This window comes from Silene latifolia, chromosome 7 (assembly GCF_048544455.1).
Source record: "Silene latifolia isolate original U9 population chromosome 7, ASM4854445v1, whole genome shotgun sequence".
NCBI lineage: Eukaryota > Viridiplantae > Streptophyta > Magnoliopsida > Caryophyllales > Caryophyllaceae > Silene > Silene latifolia.
In genome coordinates, this window is record NC_133532.1 from 7,686,066 (window position 1) to 7,702,161 (window position 16,096).

The following is a 16,096-nucleotide window of genomic DNA, read 5'->3' on the forward strand; positions in this document are numbered from 1 at the left end:
TATCAGAAAGCAGACGTCGGCTCACACTGTCATACCGACAAGAGCGACAGTCTCCATGAAGAAGCAGGCGCCGTCGCAGTCACCCCAAGTAGTAGACGCCACGGCGATCCCAAGAGGTTTGACGCCGTCGCAGATCACTCCAAGTGGTAGACGCCACTAGCCGATCTCCATGAAGAATCGAGCGCCGTCGCAGTCACCCCAAGTAGTAGACGCCACGCGATCACCCCCAGAGGTTTGACGCCGTCGCAGATCCTCAAGTGGTAGACGCCACGGCGCTCCATGAAGAATCAGCGCCGTCGCAGTCACCCCAAGTAGTAGACGCCACGGCGCCACCCCCGAGGTTTGACGCCGTCGCAGTCACTCCAAGTGGTAGACGCCACGTAACACGCTATCAAGAAACAGACGCCGGCTCACACTGTCATACCGACAAGAGCGGCAATCTCTACCAAGCAACGGTAACGGCCAGTGCGATTTACACGCAAAAACAATCGAAGTGCCTTGGAAGCGTTGAAACACAGTTGAGAGATGCACTCTAAAACTGCCCCGCCCAAGCCAAGGCGGGAAAAAAGAGGCGCTCAATTAGTAATATAGGAAGACAACTCGGACGAAGATGAGATAAAGGCCTCGGCCAGGTCGAAGGCGAAAGAAACGAACTCTTATTAAAAGCTGAGTTACAAGTAAGATTACAAGTAAAAAGAATACAGACGACGACCGTCCCCACAAGGATAAGCCGAAACACAACCTACCAAAGTTGTACAAAATACGGAAAGAAAAGCAAAAGCTACAATTATGTCATTTGAAGCACCCAAAAGGTAGCGGGGAGGAAGGGCTTAATAATTGGCCCCCGAACAGCTGAAGCGGATCTGCTGTAAACTTGTTCTCATCAAGCAGCACACGGTAGTATGTGAGGAGCTGAAGCAGATCTGCTGTAAACTTGCTCTCCTATGCTCGCTCGCCGCCATTAGCAAACAGAGCCGCATCTTCTTCAATGAGGCAGCCCAAATGACTTTTCTAGCGCCTCGGCTTTGGCCTCGCGGATCGGCCGCCCTCATCCTTTCGGCTTCCTCCTTGGCCGCCTTAGCCTTCTCAAAGAAGAGTCGCTTTCTCCGCGGCCGCCTCCTTCTCCAACTTCGCCCTCACCGCCTCTTTGGCCTCCTCCACCACGCTCTCTCCTTAGCCTCGAGCTTGTCATCAAGCGGCTCGTCAAATCGCCCCCACGGAAGGAACCATCAAGAGGGAAAAGCTCCCCGATCACTTCCCTAGCAGCTCCTTCGGACAGTCCCGGAACTCGAGACACGGGTTGGGGAGCATGACGGTTTGGAGCATCTCAATGTCCTCCTCCTTCTGCTTGATGATGGCCTCTTTGCTCCGAATCACCTCCGCCTGGGCCTTAAACAGGCCCCTGGACTCGTTCCTCTGCTGGAGATAGAGGTCGGCACGCCTTTGAACAAGGTCACACTTCCCCAGCAGCTTCGCAGTTTCGGCCGCCGCAGCCTCGGCCTTGGCTCTCTCAAAGAAGGACCTCCTTTTCGCGTCCTCCTAAGTTTTCTCTCGGCCAAGAGCGCCTTCTCGGCATCTCCCCTAAGCCTCTGCTCGTTGAGGAGATCCATCTTCGCCGACGCAGCCACCTTCTTAGTGGCATTACGCTCGTAAACAGCTCGAGCCACGGCCTTCTCCTGCTCCATGAGACGAGCACCGGTAACTACGTTCCACCTCGCCAGTTCCCTAATTAGCTTCGTGCCTTCCTCTATAAGCTGGGAGACGGAAGCCTTCTGGGATGAAGGGACGGTGGTTACAATTTGACCACCAGCCTGCGGCTGGGAGACGGAAGCCTTCTGAGATGAAGGGTTGACGGTGGCGCCTTGATCACCAACCTGCGCAGAGGAGCCCTCCACCTGCTGCCCAACGAGAGCAAAAGCCGACTGCGGTTGGTCTGCAAAAATTTAATAAGGACATCAGTATCAACGCGTATCGGCATATCAGAAAGCCTGGCTAAATTTGAGCCGCGGAATAGATAGGTACCATGCTTGGCCTTCTTGGCCGGAGGAGGCACTTCCTTGCCAGCAGTAGAGGCTGTCTCTTTCCTCTTGCGGATGAGGGGAGATCCCTCCGCATCAGAGTCCCCCTCATCGGGAATATCAACAATCTCCACCTCCTTAGGGGGGGGGGATAGGAGGTGGAACCAGGGTCGACGCTGTCGCCGCCGAAGACTGTGTTTTCCGAGTCCGACGCACTACACCGCTAACAACCCTCGCCTGGGCCTCCTCCCTGCTCAAGCTCTTCAACTGCTGCTCCATGAGATCATTCGGCGACGTCCTGCGGTCATGAACTAGGGCCTTGGGATGCAAGTTAGCAACGGTTTTATCTTTGTGCAGCCCCATTCTCCGGAGGATATCCTCAGACAAGTCCGGTCCGAAGTAGTCTGCGAAAGAAACAAAGCAAGAGTTAAATAGAAGAATAAATCGAAGTTCGAAAAACAGGAACATTGAGAGCGGTGACGAGCCTCACACCGACCCCACTCACCCTGCGTTAGGGGCCGGTATGAGGCCGACATATGAGCGGCTCATCTGAAGAATGATCTCGTCGGGGAATCCATCTCTTCGGCACCCCACTCTTGTCCACCTCAAAAAGCCTCATCCCCAGCTTCTCATCCTCCGAAAGAAGGACCTTGCTGGCATCCATCTTAAGCTTCTTCCGGCTGACCCATCTGTCATGCTCCGCCCTAGTCTCGCACCGCAAATTAACTTGGTGCTGGAAGGCGCAGGGCAGCGGATAGTCACCCGGCACCTTAACGTACACCCACCGACCTTGCCAGTCCTTGCAAGAAGAAAGTTTGTCAACAGAGACATAACCCTGCTCCGTTTGCACACTATACCATCCGACGCGGCCAGAAAATGGTTTGAGATGGTGAAGCCGGCGGAATAAATTCACCGTTGGAGCCTCTCCCTTGAAGAGACAAAGCCAGACGGGTTTACTATGGTCCTCATAGCCAACGGTGTAGTTGGGCAACAAAGAACGTTCATGGCTTTAATGATGGCCATAACGTATCCATTTAGCGGAAATCGGAGCCCGTACTCCAAATGTCGCATATACACGCCGGTGTAGCCCGGTGGAGGGCAACAGACGGCCTGACCCTCCTCAGGGATAACAATCTTGTATCCCCTACCAAAGAAAAAATGGCCCTCGAAGAATGTATCACCGGAACAATTGGCGAGCTTATGAGTCCAAGTACGGTCAAGACAGACCTTACAAGCATCACCATGGTCCATAACGTACTGCCTCCCCTCATTAGGGCAAGGCCTTTCCACATCATCACCAAAATCATCACCAAGATCACCAAAGGAATCATCATCTTCCCATTCCTCCAAAACTTGGGGATCAACTTCAGGAGAAGGAGACCTAGGGCCCCCCGACGCAGGTTTACTAGGTCCAAAGATCGTGAAAGACATGATTCACAACAAATTATTAGCAAGAAAAATAAAAAGTTTGCTTGTTTACCTTAAAGAAAAAACACTCGCCGGATCAAATCCTCCAAAAATTAAGAAGACAAAGGCAGCCCTTGAAAGTTTGGAGAGATGAAGATTTTGGAGAAAAATTTTCGAAAATGAAATGGAGGCCAAAATCACGGAATAACTGCCCTATTTATAGAGAAAAGCCCATGAAGAAGGACCAATCAGGGCACAGCCCATGAAGCGTCAACCAATCAGCGAGCATACACGTGTCAGACATGCAACCGCGGAATGTCAATCGTTGCAACAGTTGAGTGTCAATCAATACAACAGTGACCAAGCGTCTTCAACACGCCCTTTCACATCTCCTCGCCTGTTCATCTTCCTCAACAAATTCCTAGGCACCTGCTCTCCGCCGGCCACATGATCAACCAAGCTAGGAAGCACCGGCTTGGGGGCAATCAAAAACAACCGGCACTCTCAACCCTGGTCTCGGCCAGCGTCACTTTCTTTTCCACATCAGATGCCCTTTTACGCATCCATGTGGAGGGGGGATATGGTACGACCTACGAAACCTACGAATGATCAGGCCGACGTAGAAATAGTCGATGCATCAGAAGAAGCCGACACAGAAAAATTTTACAAAATGCTTGCGCAGAATATACGCTCAACATACATCGGAGCCCATACCACGGCATAGACTACGCTGGGGGCAAATTGATGGGGCATATTCTGCACCGCTGACCAAGTCAACACATTGAGCAAGGTCAAAGATATCCACAGCAAAGTCAACGACTTAGACAGTCTAGCCGATGCAACCCATCGGCCTGTCACTTGGGTCTCGGCAAGGCAACCAGCCAGCCGGAACACATATCCGCGTACTCATATCCAAGACCCTCGGCCAGCCTGCCATAGGTCCATCGGCCGAGGGTACAACGGTCTTTCCACCTGATAGCCACTTGGCCACTTGGCCACTACGTGACAAAAGGTGAAAGTCTATAAATACTCCTCAACTTTCATTGAGGAAAGGATCCAACTAATCCACAACTTGACCTAATATCACACATAAACTGGTATTATCTTCCTCATCTCTCTACAATATATCGCTCTAAATAACATACAACTTAATCCTTTAAGTTTACTGACTTGAGTGTCGGAGTGAGTACGCTTGGCGCAAAGCCAAGCCCTCAGTTTGTCCATTGTTGCAGGAGAGGCCGAGAGGAACGATAAAGACAAGAAGAATCAAACCAAAGACATTATTCTACAAGCCAAGGGTGGTAACGAATATCTGCTCCGGAATTACGCCCGGAACAATTACAATATATTTTTTGTATCTATTTTTAATGATATTGTGTTGTGCTATTATTTTTATTTGACGAAACGTAGCGACCAAAATAATATTAATAATAATGCATATAATTAATTTGAGAATGGATACAATTCAGAATAATAAATTAGACGTATGAAATAATTAAATTGTTTGAAGAACATCAAAATAAACTAGGCCACACAATCCCCTATAGAGAATTTATTGAAGAAGCATTGATCGGATTATTGTCAGTATGTGACCGTGAGTTGATAGTTGATACCGCCCTTGGAGAATTTATTGAAGAAGCATTGATCGGATTTCGCTTCAACTTTCAATCAAACTAAAGTTAAGACACGAGGTAATAATGATGCGGATCAGTTAACAATTTATAATTTATTGACTTGCTAAATCCCGCACACCAATTTACTTAATCCCGCACATTTTTTTCCCTTATTCCGAATATACCCCTTTCATTTCTCACCATGACTGAAACAAGAGAGAGAAACCAGAGAGAATTAAAAACGCAAAAATAAGAAACGCCAATTTAATGAATCCCTTCATCGCCTCCTAATCACGACCTTCCTCCCTGCACCTGAAACTATTGTACTGATTATAATATCATCAAACAGAGACAAACATGATTGGACCTTTCTCCTTCTCGTCTGAAACTATCACACAACCTTCATTAACGTGAAGTGCAAGCAATTTATGAACACAATTCAACGAACAGCCTGGAAAACAAAACTAAAAATGAATCCTCTAGATATTTATTAATTAATTATCGTTATCGAAAGTTGAGTATGAGTATCAATCATCGCCGTTTCATTTATCGCAGCTTCCAAAGGTTTAATTACACCTGCTGTAAAGCCGCCGAGAAAGTGATGGGCGTCGTCGGAAGAGGGAGGAGGAGATCGGCGGCGACGTTTGAGGAGGGCGGCTGGAGGCAAAGTGGCGGGATTAGAGTTACGGTGTTAACGGAACTCATGATTTAGGGTTATTTTTGTGGGTTAAAAATGAGAGGGGCAAAGTCGGAAATTTGGGAAATTTTGTGTAGGATTAAGTAAAAATGTGTGTAGGAAATAGCAATTACGTTCATTAATGATCTAATGATTGAAATTAAAAAAAACTACTCCGTAATATTTAATTTGATAATTTTAACTTAAATAACTCACTGAGATCAAGAGTTAGATCAAGTGGTCAGAACTCTCTTATTCCAACCATGAAATTAGGGGTTCAATTCTCACCCATAACATAAGTGAGCTCATTTGGATCAAAAAAAAAAAAAAAAAAAACAGGCTTGATGATATTCGAATCATAAAATTGTCAATTCCAATTAAAATAGAGTAATAAATGTCATAAACTTATGGACTTGATTCGTACCAAAGTCGTATATTACCCGAGTCGAGTTGGCTCTGTGGTCATTATTGTTAATCCAATTTTAAACTATTGTCAATTTTGAATTTTTGATAACTTTGTGTCAATGTCTTGTTTAATTTAGCTTGGTTTAGTTATCGTTGAACTTGGTTTACTCTCTCTGTTCCACTTATTTGTTTTCCTATTTTATTTTGGGTGTCTAAATCAATTGTTATTCTCTCTATTTTAGGATTGCATTGATTAACAATTAATCCTTCACACTCAAGTTAATCTACTTGTCATCTTATAATTGACCTTCTTCTCTTTCTTTATCTTTATACCAAAATCAAAGAACAACATTAACCGGGACGAGGGACAGAGGGAGTATTACACACCCTAACCAAATTATGTGAAACATGTGAACTCTCTGTTCTTATTCTACTTTGATTGTGTTTAGTTATTTCACGAATTCGGAACACTTCACTTAATTCTATGACACAAATTCTCATCGATCGTTTATAATAAATTAATAAGGTTTTTTCTAAAATGTGCCTAATAGGCACATGTTAGTAATTATTTAAGCATAGGTTAACCCTTATTTCATGATTGATTTATTTAAACTTCCTTAATTTTCTCAAGTTAAATCACCCTTTCCTTATTTATCTCCACTCATAATTGGGTGAGATAATATTTTAGTTGATAAAAAAAATTAATTAAGAAAAATAATTTGAATTTAGATAAGGCTTATCATGTGCTTATTGAACACATTATAAAAAAAACCCAATTAATAATAATCCTAATCCTATTTCGATAATTTAAACTTCATCGATTAGGAGAATGTTAATAATCCTAATCCTAATCCTATTTCGATAATAATAATCCTAATCCTATTTCGATGATAATAATAATAATCCTAATCCTAATCCTATTTCGATAGTTTTCATCTACCTAAATTCACCATACGTCCTTACCCAAACACTATATAAACCCTTCAACCTCAATCATAAACTCACAATTATCTCAAATCTTCAATCTTCAATTTGTGAAAACACAAACAAATTCAAATCAAGAAAAAAAAAAAAAAAAAAAGAAGAGAAGAACGATGAAGTATTTTGCATTCACTTTCCTAGCCTTGTTTTTGGTCATTGCTACCGCCCAAGCACAAGCCCAAGCTCAAACCGAACCCGGTTCCGAAAACGAAGACGAAGCATGGTCCTTGAGGCCACATCCTATATTCCATCACCCACAATTATTCCCCGGAATTCACCCTTTCCCACATGAACCACACCACCCTCGATCCCAATTCCCGAATCCAAACCCAAATACCTACTCTGAAAAGATGGAAGTCTTGGACGAACAAGTGAAGTTCCCGAACCACCACCGGCGTCGTATGGCTAGCAAAGATCATGAGTGCTTCATGGCGGTCCACGACAAAAAGATGGGAGCTTGTTTACACTATTTCCGCAACTATATAATGACATATAATATTCAACTTAGTGCAAAGTGTTGCAATGCTCTTCAGAAGTTCGAAGATGCTTGCCAACCTCTTGTTAAACAACCATTTTTGGAGAGCATCATCACCCACCACTGTTCTGCTGATGCTCCGCGCCCTCGAGTTAATTAGTCTTAATTACAATTGTTATTATTATTATTGTATTTTAGGAAGGTTTATAATACTATAGTTTTTCTGTATTAATTACAATATATTTTTTGTATCTATTTTTAATGATATTTGTGTTGTGCCATTATTTTTAATTGACCAAATGTAGCGACCAAAATAATATCAACGGTTTTTCTAACCTATGCCCACTAGGCATAGGATAAGAAATCAAAAAAAAGAAAGAATTAAATGTGTTTCTTGTAAATAGAAGTAAAAGTGATGAGATATTGCAATTTCCCATAAAAATAGCATTTAACTCTTTTCTATTTTGTTTCTTATCCTATGCCTATTGGGCATAGGTTAGAAAAACCCTATTACTAATAATACATATAGTCCCTCCCATCCAAACCAAAAGTAACAATTGCTTTATCACATTTGCCGAGACATGTTTTGCAACTTGAATATTTTTAGTTACACATTATTAAAAATTATAAAAATTTGATATTTTTATAGCATTCATGACAATAAATCAAACAAAATCTCATATGACTATATTTTGTAAAAATTTTCTACGACCATAAATAGTGCCAAAAACAAGTGTTACATTTGGTTTGGATGGGAGAGAGTAATTAATTTCAGAATGCATACAAATTCAGAATAATAAAAATTGGACGGGAGGGAGTAATTAATTTGAAAATGCATACAATTCAGAATAATAAAAATTAGACGTATGAAATAATTAAATTGTTTGAAGAACACCAAAATAAACTAGGCCACACTATCATAGTAGTAGAATACAAGATCGGCTAAATATGATAAAAATAGGCTACGTACCGTCATAAGCAAGACTGTATGTAATAATAAGCCCAACCTTGTATAACAACATGATATCATTAACTTTGCCCACACATCTCGATTCATTATCTTGCGATGTAACACACTACAAAAGAACAAGGGAAAGTGACGGATTTTCCCGTCAGAAACAGGCTTTTTCCATCAGGAATACGGGTTTTAAGTGAAGAAGTTAAATAACAAATTTTTTTGAATAGAGAAAAGATGTGGGCGCGGGTCAGCCGAGTCGGGGGTAAAATAACAAATTTCGTTTCAACTTTCAATCAAACTAGTACAATGATTCACATTAAAAAACTACGGAGTAATATTTAATTTGATAATTTTAACTTAAATAACTGATGGCTTGATGATATTTGAATCATAAAATTGTCGATTCCAATTAAAATAGACAAATAAATGTCATAAATTAAACTAACGGACTTAATCCGTACCAAAGTCGTATTTACCTAAGCCAAGTTGGCTCTATAGTCATTGCTAATCCAATAGTAAAGGAGTTCGGATTCTCTGTTCCATTTCTGTGTCCCATCTTATGTCCATTAGTTCCACATTTGATAAATATAAGCATAACTAAATAATAAGAGGATTATGAGCCAAAAGAAAAAGGTAGTAGGATACCAGATGAGACATAAAAAATGAAATAGAAGATCCAGACTCTAATTAGTGCAAGATAAGAGTGCTAAGAATTGATGTGAAGAAGAAATTAAGATAAAAAATTCTAAGAAACATCAAGTGTGTCATGTTATTCTAGCCCCGAAACAAGACAAATTCTCATTATAGACGGATAGTGTCCGTCTATAATGAAAGACTGGCCAAATACAATATCACTTTCTTAATAGGACAAACAACAAGTGGGATGGTAGGGGCAAAAAATGTTACCACTTTCATTGTATTTGACCCGTCTATAACAATAGACGGATATACCCGTTTATAACAATAGACGGATATACCCGTTTATAGCAAGACTAATTGCCGAAACAATAACATGAAACACATGAGCTTTTTTTTTTTTTTTTAATTCTTCTTTGATTCTAGTTAGTTATTTTGCGGAATTAATCACTTACACGAATTCGGAATATTTGTGGAATTAAACTCTTACACGAATTCGGAATATTTCACTTAATTCTATGACACAAATTCTCATAGATAGTATATAAAAATAATCCTATCCTATTTCGATATATTAACCTTCATTAATTAGGAGTAGAGTTTATCATACGATCCTTACCAAATAAACACTATATAAACCCTTTCAACCTCAATCATAAACTCACAATTATCTCAATCTTCAACTTGAGAAAACACAAACAAATTCAAATCAAGAAAAAAAAAAAAGAAAGAAGGGAAGAACGATGAAGTATTTTGCATTCACTTTCCTAGGTTTGTTTTTGGTCATTGCTACCGCCCAAGCACAACCCCAAGCTCAAACCGAACCCGATTCCGAAAACCAAGACGAAGCATGGTCGTTGAGGCCACATCCTATATTCCATCACCCACTATTATTCCCCGGAATTCACCCTTTCCCACATGAACCACACCACCCTCGATCCCAATTCCCGAATCCAAACCCAAATCCAAACCCGAATCCAAACCCAAACCCAAACCCTAACCCGAACCCGAACCCGAACCCTAACCCTAACCCTAACCCTAACCCAACCCCGAAACCAAAATCGAACCCAACCCCGAAACCAAAACCGAACCCAACCCCGAATCAGAAACCGATTCCAACCCCTAATCCAAAACCGAACCAACAACCAGGAATCCACTTCCCATACCCATTCCCATTCACACATCTACCACCAATGCCATCAATACACTTCCCTTACCCATTCCCTACCCACTTCCCATACCCATTCCTTACCCAACCTCCTTCCTCCCCCGCCACCACGGAAACCGTTAACACCCAAGACGAGGCGCTTTCCAACGACGAGGCGGTCCATAGTGAAGCCATGAAGGCTTGTTTGAGTGACCTACACTCTTATATTACGACTCACAAGATTAGTCACTCGTTACCAATCTTGGAAAGTATTATCACCCATTATTGTTCTGATGCTGCTGCTCCGTCGCCATCGCTATCTAATTAATTATTCGTTAAGCATTTAATTACAATAATTTTTTTTTGTTTTAGAAATTTTTATATTTTTAATTAGTGATAATTTATGATTAGAAGGGTACGTATATTATAGTTCAATGGAATAATGATGTGCATGCATGCATGTCACTATAGTTTTTCACTGTTGTTTGTATCGAATTTTTATTATAGGTTATTTTTTTTTTAATATATTTGTGCCTTTACAATTTATTTTATTTTCATTTTATTGCGGCCTAATCTATAAATTTTTATATATGTAATGTTCTACGATCAAAATTTGTTGGTGTGAGCTCTAAAAGCGAACTCCCTAGTGTGCACACTACTAGGAATCTATAACCCGAGAACACAAGTCATAATTTGCAACACAACTACGGATTATTATACGCCTATGCGGAGTACTATGCAATTTAGGACTTTAGAAATCAAATATAATAGGTGTTGATAATATGTAATTCGGTCCATTTCACATAATCACATACGGAATATATATGAGCTCGGCTACAACTACAATAACCCTATCAGTATGATATCAGAAAATTGTATTATGAAGTAATAATTTTGATCGATTTTCAGTTTTTTTTTTTCATAAAGTTATTATTCTCTTTAGTTTTCGGAAGGTATACACAATTGTCTACAATACTTCCTATGTAATTACATGTTCTTCGTGTTTTACTTTACACAGTTTTCACTTTTCAGGTATGATTGTGTTTTCTTGAAAATACATTTTTTTTTTCTTTGTAACAATTCTACATATATTTTGTAACATACATTAATGTTTCATGATTTTCTACATATTTACGGGTATAGGAGTAGTTCTCAAACTTTTACCTCAAAAAATGAATGTTACCGAAAGATTTCCCATCACAATGAATAATTTACACATGAATTAATTTGGTGATCGATAGTTGGGCTTTCAAATGTTGGTTAACATTTTGAACATGATTTCATTCCAAGTGTCTATAGGGCCAGGCAAACACCAATGCAAGCAATCATACTTATCCTTGGCCAAAGGATACGCGTACTTGGCCGGGTGGCCGTCCGGTCTCAGTGAACTCAGAAAGGTAGAGTCAAAAAGCCTCAACGAAACCCGTTTATCCTCCGTCACCCCCACCCGACTTATTGCCTTATCAAATTCCTGCTTCTCAACCTGGTACAATATTCTGTCCGATTCACTCAAACTTATCTGATCACGCTTTCCGAGTACTGGCACTTTACGATCACAACGTCCGCCCTCGTCCCACTTTCCAGACTCGAAGTGACTCGGGGTGACCGTCCTGAAAAACACGACCTTCGGTCTGTGAATCGAGCTTGTAATGAACTCCAAAGCTAAATTGAGTGCCTTGTGATACGAATAAGCGAGCCCAAGCTCGGTTATATTCTGCCCGGCCGGGCAGTTATGACATCCTATAACTCGGTTGTTTTCGTGGAAGATATTAGTTCTCGTAAACCACGGGCCGCTTCCAATCATGACGTAATCGAAGTCTCCGTATTTTGTTGTCCATGAGTTGTCTAGCTTGTCCAAGTGGAGCTTGACATCGGTTTTTGCGACTCCGTTGCTGTCGTCGTTGATTTCGGCTTTTATAAGGTAGGGAGTCCAGAAACCTTGGAGGGTGAAATTGTATGATGGAAAAAACCATTTACTTGCCTTTTTGTTCTCATCTTCCCAGATTAAGGTAGCCTCTTCCACCTGTTGAATAAGGTAGCTAGATATAAACCCGATATTTTATAATGATAACACACGACACGTATTTAAATACGGGACAATTCTTATGGTAACTCAAAGTTTGCAATTTTCTCCCAAATGCCCCTATTTTCTCAAGAAATTAAAACTTTGAGGGTTTATATATATCTAGGGGTGTTCATTGGTCCGGGACCGGATCGGATCGGACCAAACTTTCTGAACCGAAGAACAAAGAAGGGTTAAGGGGTGGACCGAGGACCGGACCATATTAATATTGGTCCGGTCCAGTCTGGACCATAAAAACGCGTGGACCGGACCGGACCAAATGGACTAAAGTGGACCAAATATTATTGTTATTGACATGTTTTAGCATATAAAATTAGAACTCGAGAAGTTCGTAACGATCAAAATAAACAACATTATATTCTTACTAGATTTAACTAAATAATTACACATCTTATAATACGTGTAAACAAAGTAGAAAATAAAATCAATAATATTACAATTTAAAAAAATCTTTTCTTACATAACTTCGGTCCATGGTCCGGTCCGCGGTCTATTCGGTTTGGTCCAGGACCGGACCGAAGACCAAAGTAGAGTAAATAGGTGGACCGTGGACCAGACCAAACAAAATTCGGTCCGGTTTGATCCGGACCAAATGGTTCGGTCTGGTCTGGTCTTTGGTCCGGACCACTGAGTGAACAACCCTATTTATATCTATTAGTCACGTGTGTAGAAAGCCACGATATTTTTGTTTTAAATTATAGATCTAGGAAAGACAATCATTTGGGAAAAAAAAAGTTCATTTTATGAATGCGGGTTGAAAATTATAGCCAATGAAACTTTATTGAACGAATAAGCTTTGACTGGTCTTAACTCTAGCCCAAGATATCAGAAAATCGCATTTTTGTTTTCAAATTAAAGATCTTATAAAGACGATCAACATAAAGAAAATTACCGTAGCTTTCTGAACTCGTAAAGAGGTATGAACCGTTATAATTTTTTTTTTTTTTTTTTTTTTTTGATAAAAACAGGTATTTGGAGAAAACATTTAATTATGCATGCGTACGTCCGCATTAGCACGAGAATTATCCATCAATTCTCTTTCGCCTCAATCATTTATTTACTTTTTTTTTTTTTAAATTCCGCATTAGGACCATAAGAGCAATGTGGAAATGAAGAGGAGAAATAACCTGGGAGAGGAGGCAGAGCAGGGATTTCATTTGATTCCGCAAAATAGAATCACCAATGAACGCAAAACCCTTATTTCTCATCAAATTAAGAAATTTGTGGGAATCGAACCCGGGCAACTCACAATCCTTAGGCTTCCACCTCCAAAATTGATAACCATTGTCTGGGCGTCCGTTTTTCTGGCAATTTAGAAAAAATTCGGTAAACCGGCAAGTGTTGTTGTATGTTGGACCATTTGGGTTCGGAACCCAGTCGCCTTTGAACAAATCGCATTTTGGTTTCGCCTTGTGTTTAGACATTTCTTTTGAAGGTGATGGGAATGGAGACAAAGATTGAGATCCTACAATGGTTGAAACACTCGCAAATAAGTTGAAAATTAAATAAGCTTAGCTGATGAAGTCATGAAGCTGTCAAATTATGATACGGTTTAAAAGCCTACCAACTTAAAAACTTTATTTGTAATTTCGAAAGGAATTAACATATACTCCCTTCTTTCTAATCATTTGTTTAACTTTGATTAAAATATCCCTCACAATATATATAAAAAAAAGGTAAATAAAGGACTGAAACGGAAACAGTAACATTTTAATAAAAGAACATACCGTTGTTAGTATCAGATATAAGGAGGTCGATTTCCTGAGAATTATTAACAATTGATGTTGGAGACGAAGATGGAGATTCTACAATGGTTGAAAGTCGAAACACTCGCGAATCAGTTTAAAAACCTAAATAAGCTTAGCTGATGAAGTCATGAAGCCGTCAAATTATAATTTGGACTAAAAGCCTACCAACTTAAAAACATTACTTGTAGTTTCAGTTAGGCCTAAAACACTTCACAAATTATCAACGTAGCGGATGTTTGGTTGGATGAGTTAGGTAGTATTTTATTGTTAAAAATACCAACTACTTCATTTGTGTTTTTCTATGTTTTTCTTCATTTGATTTTACAAATTATTCAAGACAATACTTTTGATCTTTTGATAATAAAAGTACATATTTTAGTTTTATAAATTAATACGGAATATTTATATTTTTGAACTTTCTTGTCATATTTTTCAATTTTGACGCTATAAAAAAAGACGAGAAGTTAGTAAAAATAGAAGAAGTACTACTACTGAGATTACATCAATCTAGTTTTCTTAACTTATCAAAAAAAAAGAATGATACATCATCAATGCAATAATACTTACTTTTATGACAAATACTTTCCATATTATTAAGGTATACTCCCTCCAATCCACATCACAAATTTTTTTTAAAGAGGTTAAACTTGACAAATTTGAAATTTTATAAGACAAAACTTGTATTATTTTGGATTATTCAAATTTATTACGAAAAAAATATTCTATAAACTTATTCAAAGTTGTCTCAAAACCATACACAAATAGTTTTTGCAGTTGGTGTGGATGGAAGGGAGTATATGATAGAAACGTATTTTCATTACTTTTACTCGATCATATTCTAAGACATTCAAAATCGAACTTTAACATTTGAATAAAAGAACATACCATTGTTAGCATCGGATACAAGGAGGTCGATTTGTTGAGAATTATGAGCAATTGATGTCGGAGTTTGGAAAGGTGAAGATGATGAATGATCAATAGAAAAGGTTGAGTAGAGAAAAATAGTGAGACTCAACAATAGAATTAGATATAAAAGTTGAACGTAAATTGGGTTGTTTTGATTGCTAAATGATGAAGATAATGGTAATGGCTGCTTCACTAATGGTGTTGTTTCCCTCTTCATTATTTTTCTTACGTACTTTTAATTTCTTTGTTTGTTTAAATGGAAGAAGACTTCCTAAATAAGGTGTACTCTCTAAATCAGATGCGTAAAAGTCAGCTTATAGATGTACTATAGATAACTTAAAGAGTGAATAAAATAATACTCCATCGATTTCATTTATTTAATTACTTAGATTTTTTTATTAAAGATTAACAAATAATTGATTGGAACGCATAACTTCAATAATTGAACGTAGAAATATTTTCATAAACTTGGCTCCGATTGGTAAAACTAAATAAAAGCTACCCAAACTCAAAACTCAAACCTGAAACTAAAAGGTAATTAAACCTAAAAGGAAATCGAAAAGGTAAATTAAAAATTACGACCTGAAAAGGTACCTGATTTTTATTAAAACTGTTTGGAAGACTAGCTGAAAAAGTAGTTGATATTTGGTCAAATGACGTAAAAGGACATGGCTTATTATTGTTATCATTTGTGTTTTTATTATTATTATTGTGTAATTGTCGTTGGCATTATTATTAATTAGAAGAAAATGCAATTTTTTTCACTATAATTGCACAAGTGTTCAACATGTTTCAAAATGACGGAAGCAATAATTAAAATATCACGATAACGTAAAAAAAAAAAAATCAAACAGTATATCAAAAAAATGTATTTATGGATACTAAGTAAGTTTTTTATTAAACCATACATAAAAATAGTTAATTAAATTGCACCCTAAATTAAAGTATTGATATTATCACGGACGCTTTTCATTTCCGTAGAAACTATTTAATTGGGTTTATTTGAGATCATAATATAAAAAAAAATAATATTGGAGTAATAT

General features: G+C 39.0%; 2 protein-coding genes across 2 annotated transcripts in view; both read right to left on the minus strand.

Annotated features, from left to right (window-relative positions):
- The window catches only part of LOC141591579 (protein trichome birefringence-like 25), a 32,908-nt gene extending 17,580 nt beyond the window's left edge, over positions 1–15,328 (minus strand). Inside the window, exon 1 of the mRNA XM_074411960.1 lies at positions 15,033–15,328. Coding sequence (XP_074268061.1) covers positions 15,033–15,270 — 238 coding nt within the window. The 5' untranslated portion in view covers positions 15,271–15,328. The remainder of the gene's footprint in view (positions 1–15,032) is intronic.
- Positions 11,376–13,858, minus strand: LOC141591581 (protein trichome birefringence-like 25). The gene is made up of 2 exons (XM_074411961.1): positions 13,527–13,858; positions 11,376–12,339 (listed from the first exon to the last, which is right to left on the minus strand). The coding sequence occupies exons 1-2, from the start codon at positions 13,821–13,823 to the stop codon at positions 11,566–11,568; spliced, it is 1,071 nt and encodes a 356-aa protein (XP_074268062.1). The 5' UTR covers positions 13,824–13,858; the 3' UTR covers positions 11,376–11,565.
- Positions 15,329–16,096: the final 768 nt, after the last annotated feature.

Bases quoted from the DNA above. Each gene is read 5' to 3' on its own strand.
- LOC141591581 (XM_074411961.1), bottom strand. From the start codon at position 13,823: ATGTCTAAACACAAGGCGAAACCAAAATGCGATTTGTTCAAAGGCGAC. The intron at 12,340-13,526 runs GTTATTTCTCCT...CTTATTCAACAG, and splicing joins TGCTCTGCCTCCTCTCCCAG to GTGGAAGAGGCTACCTTAAT.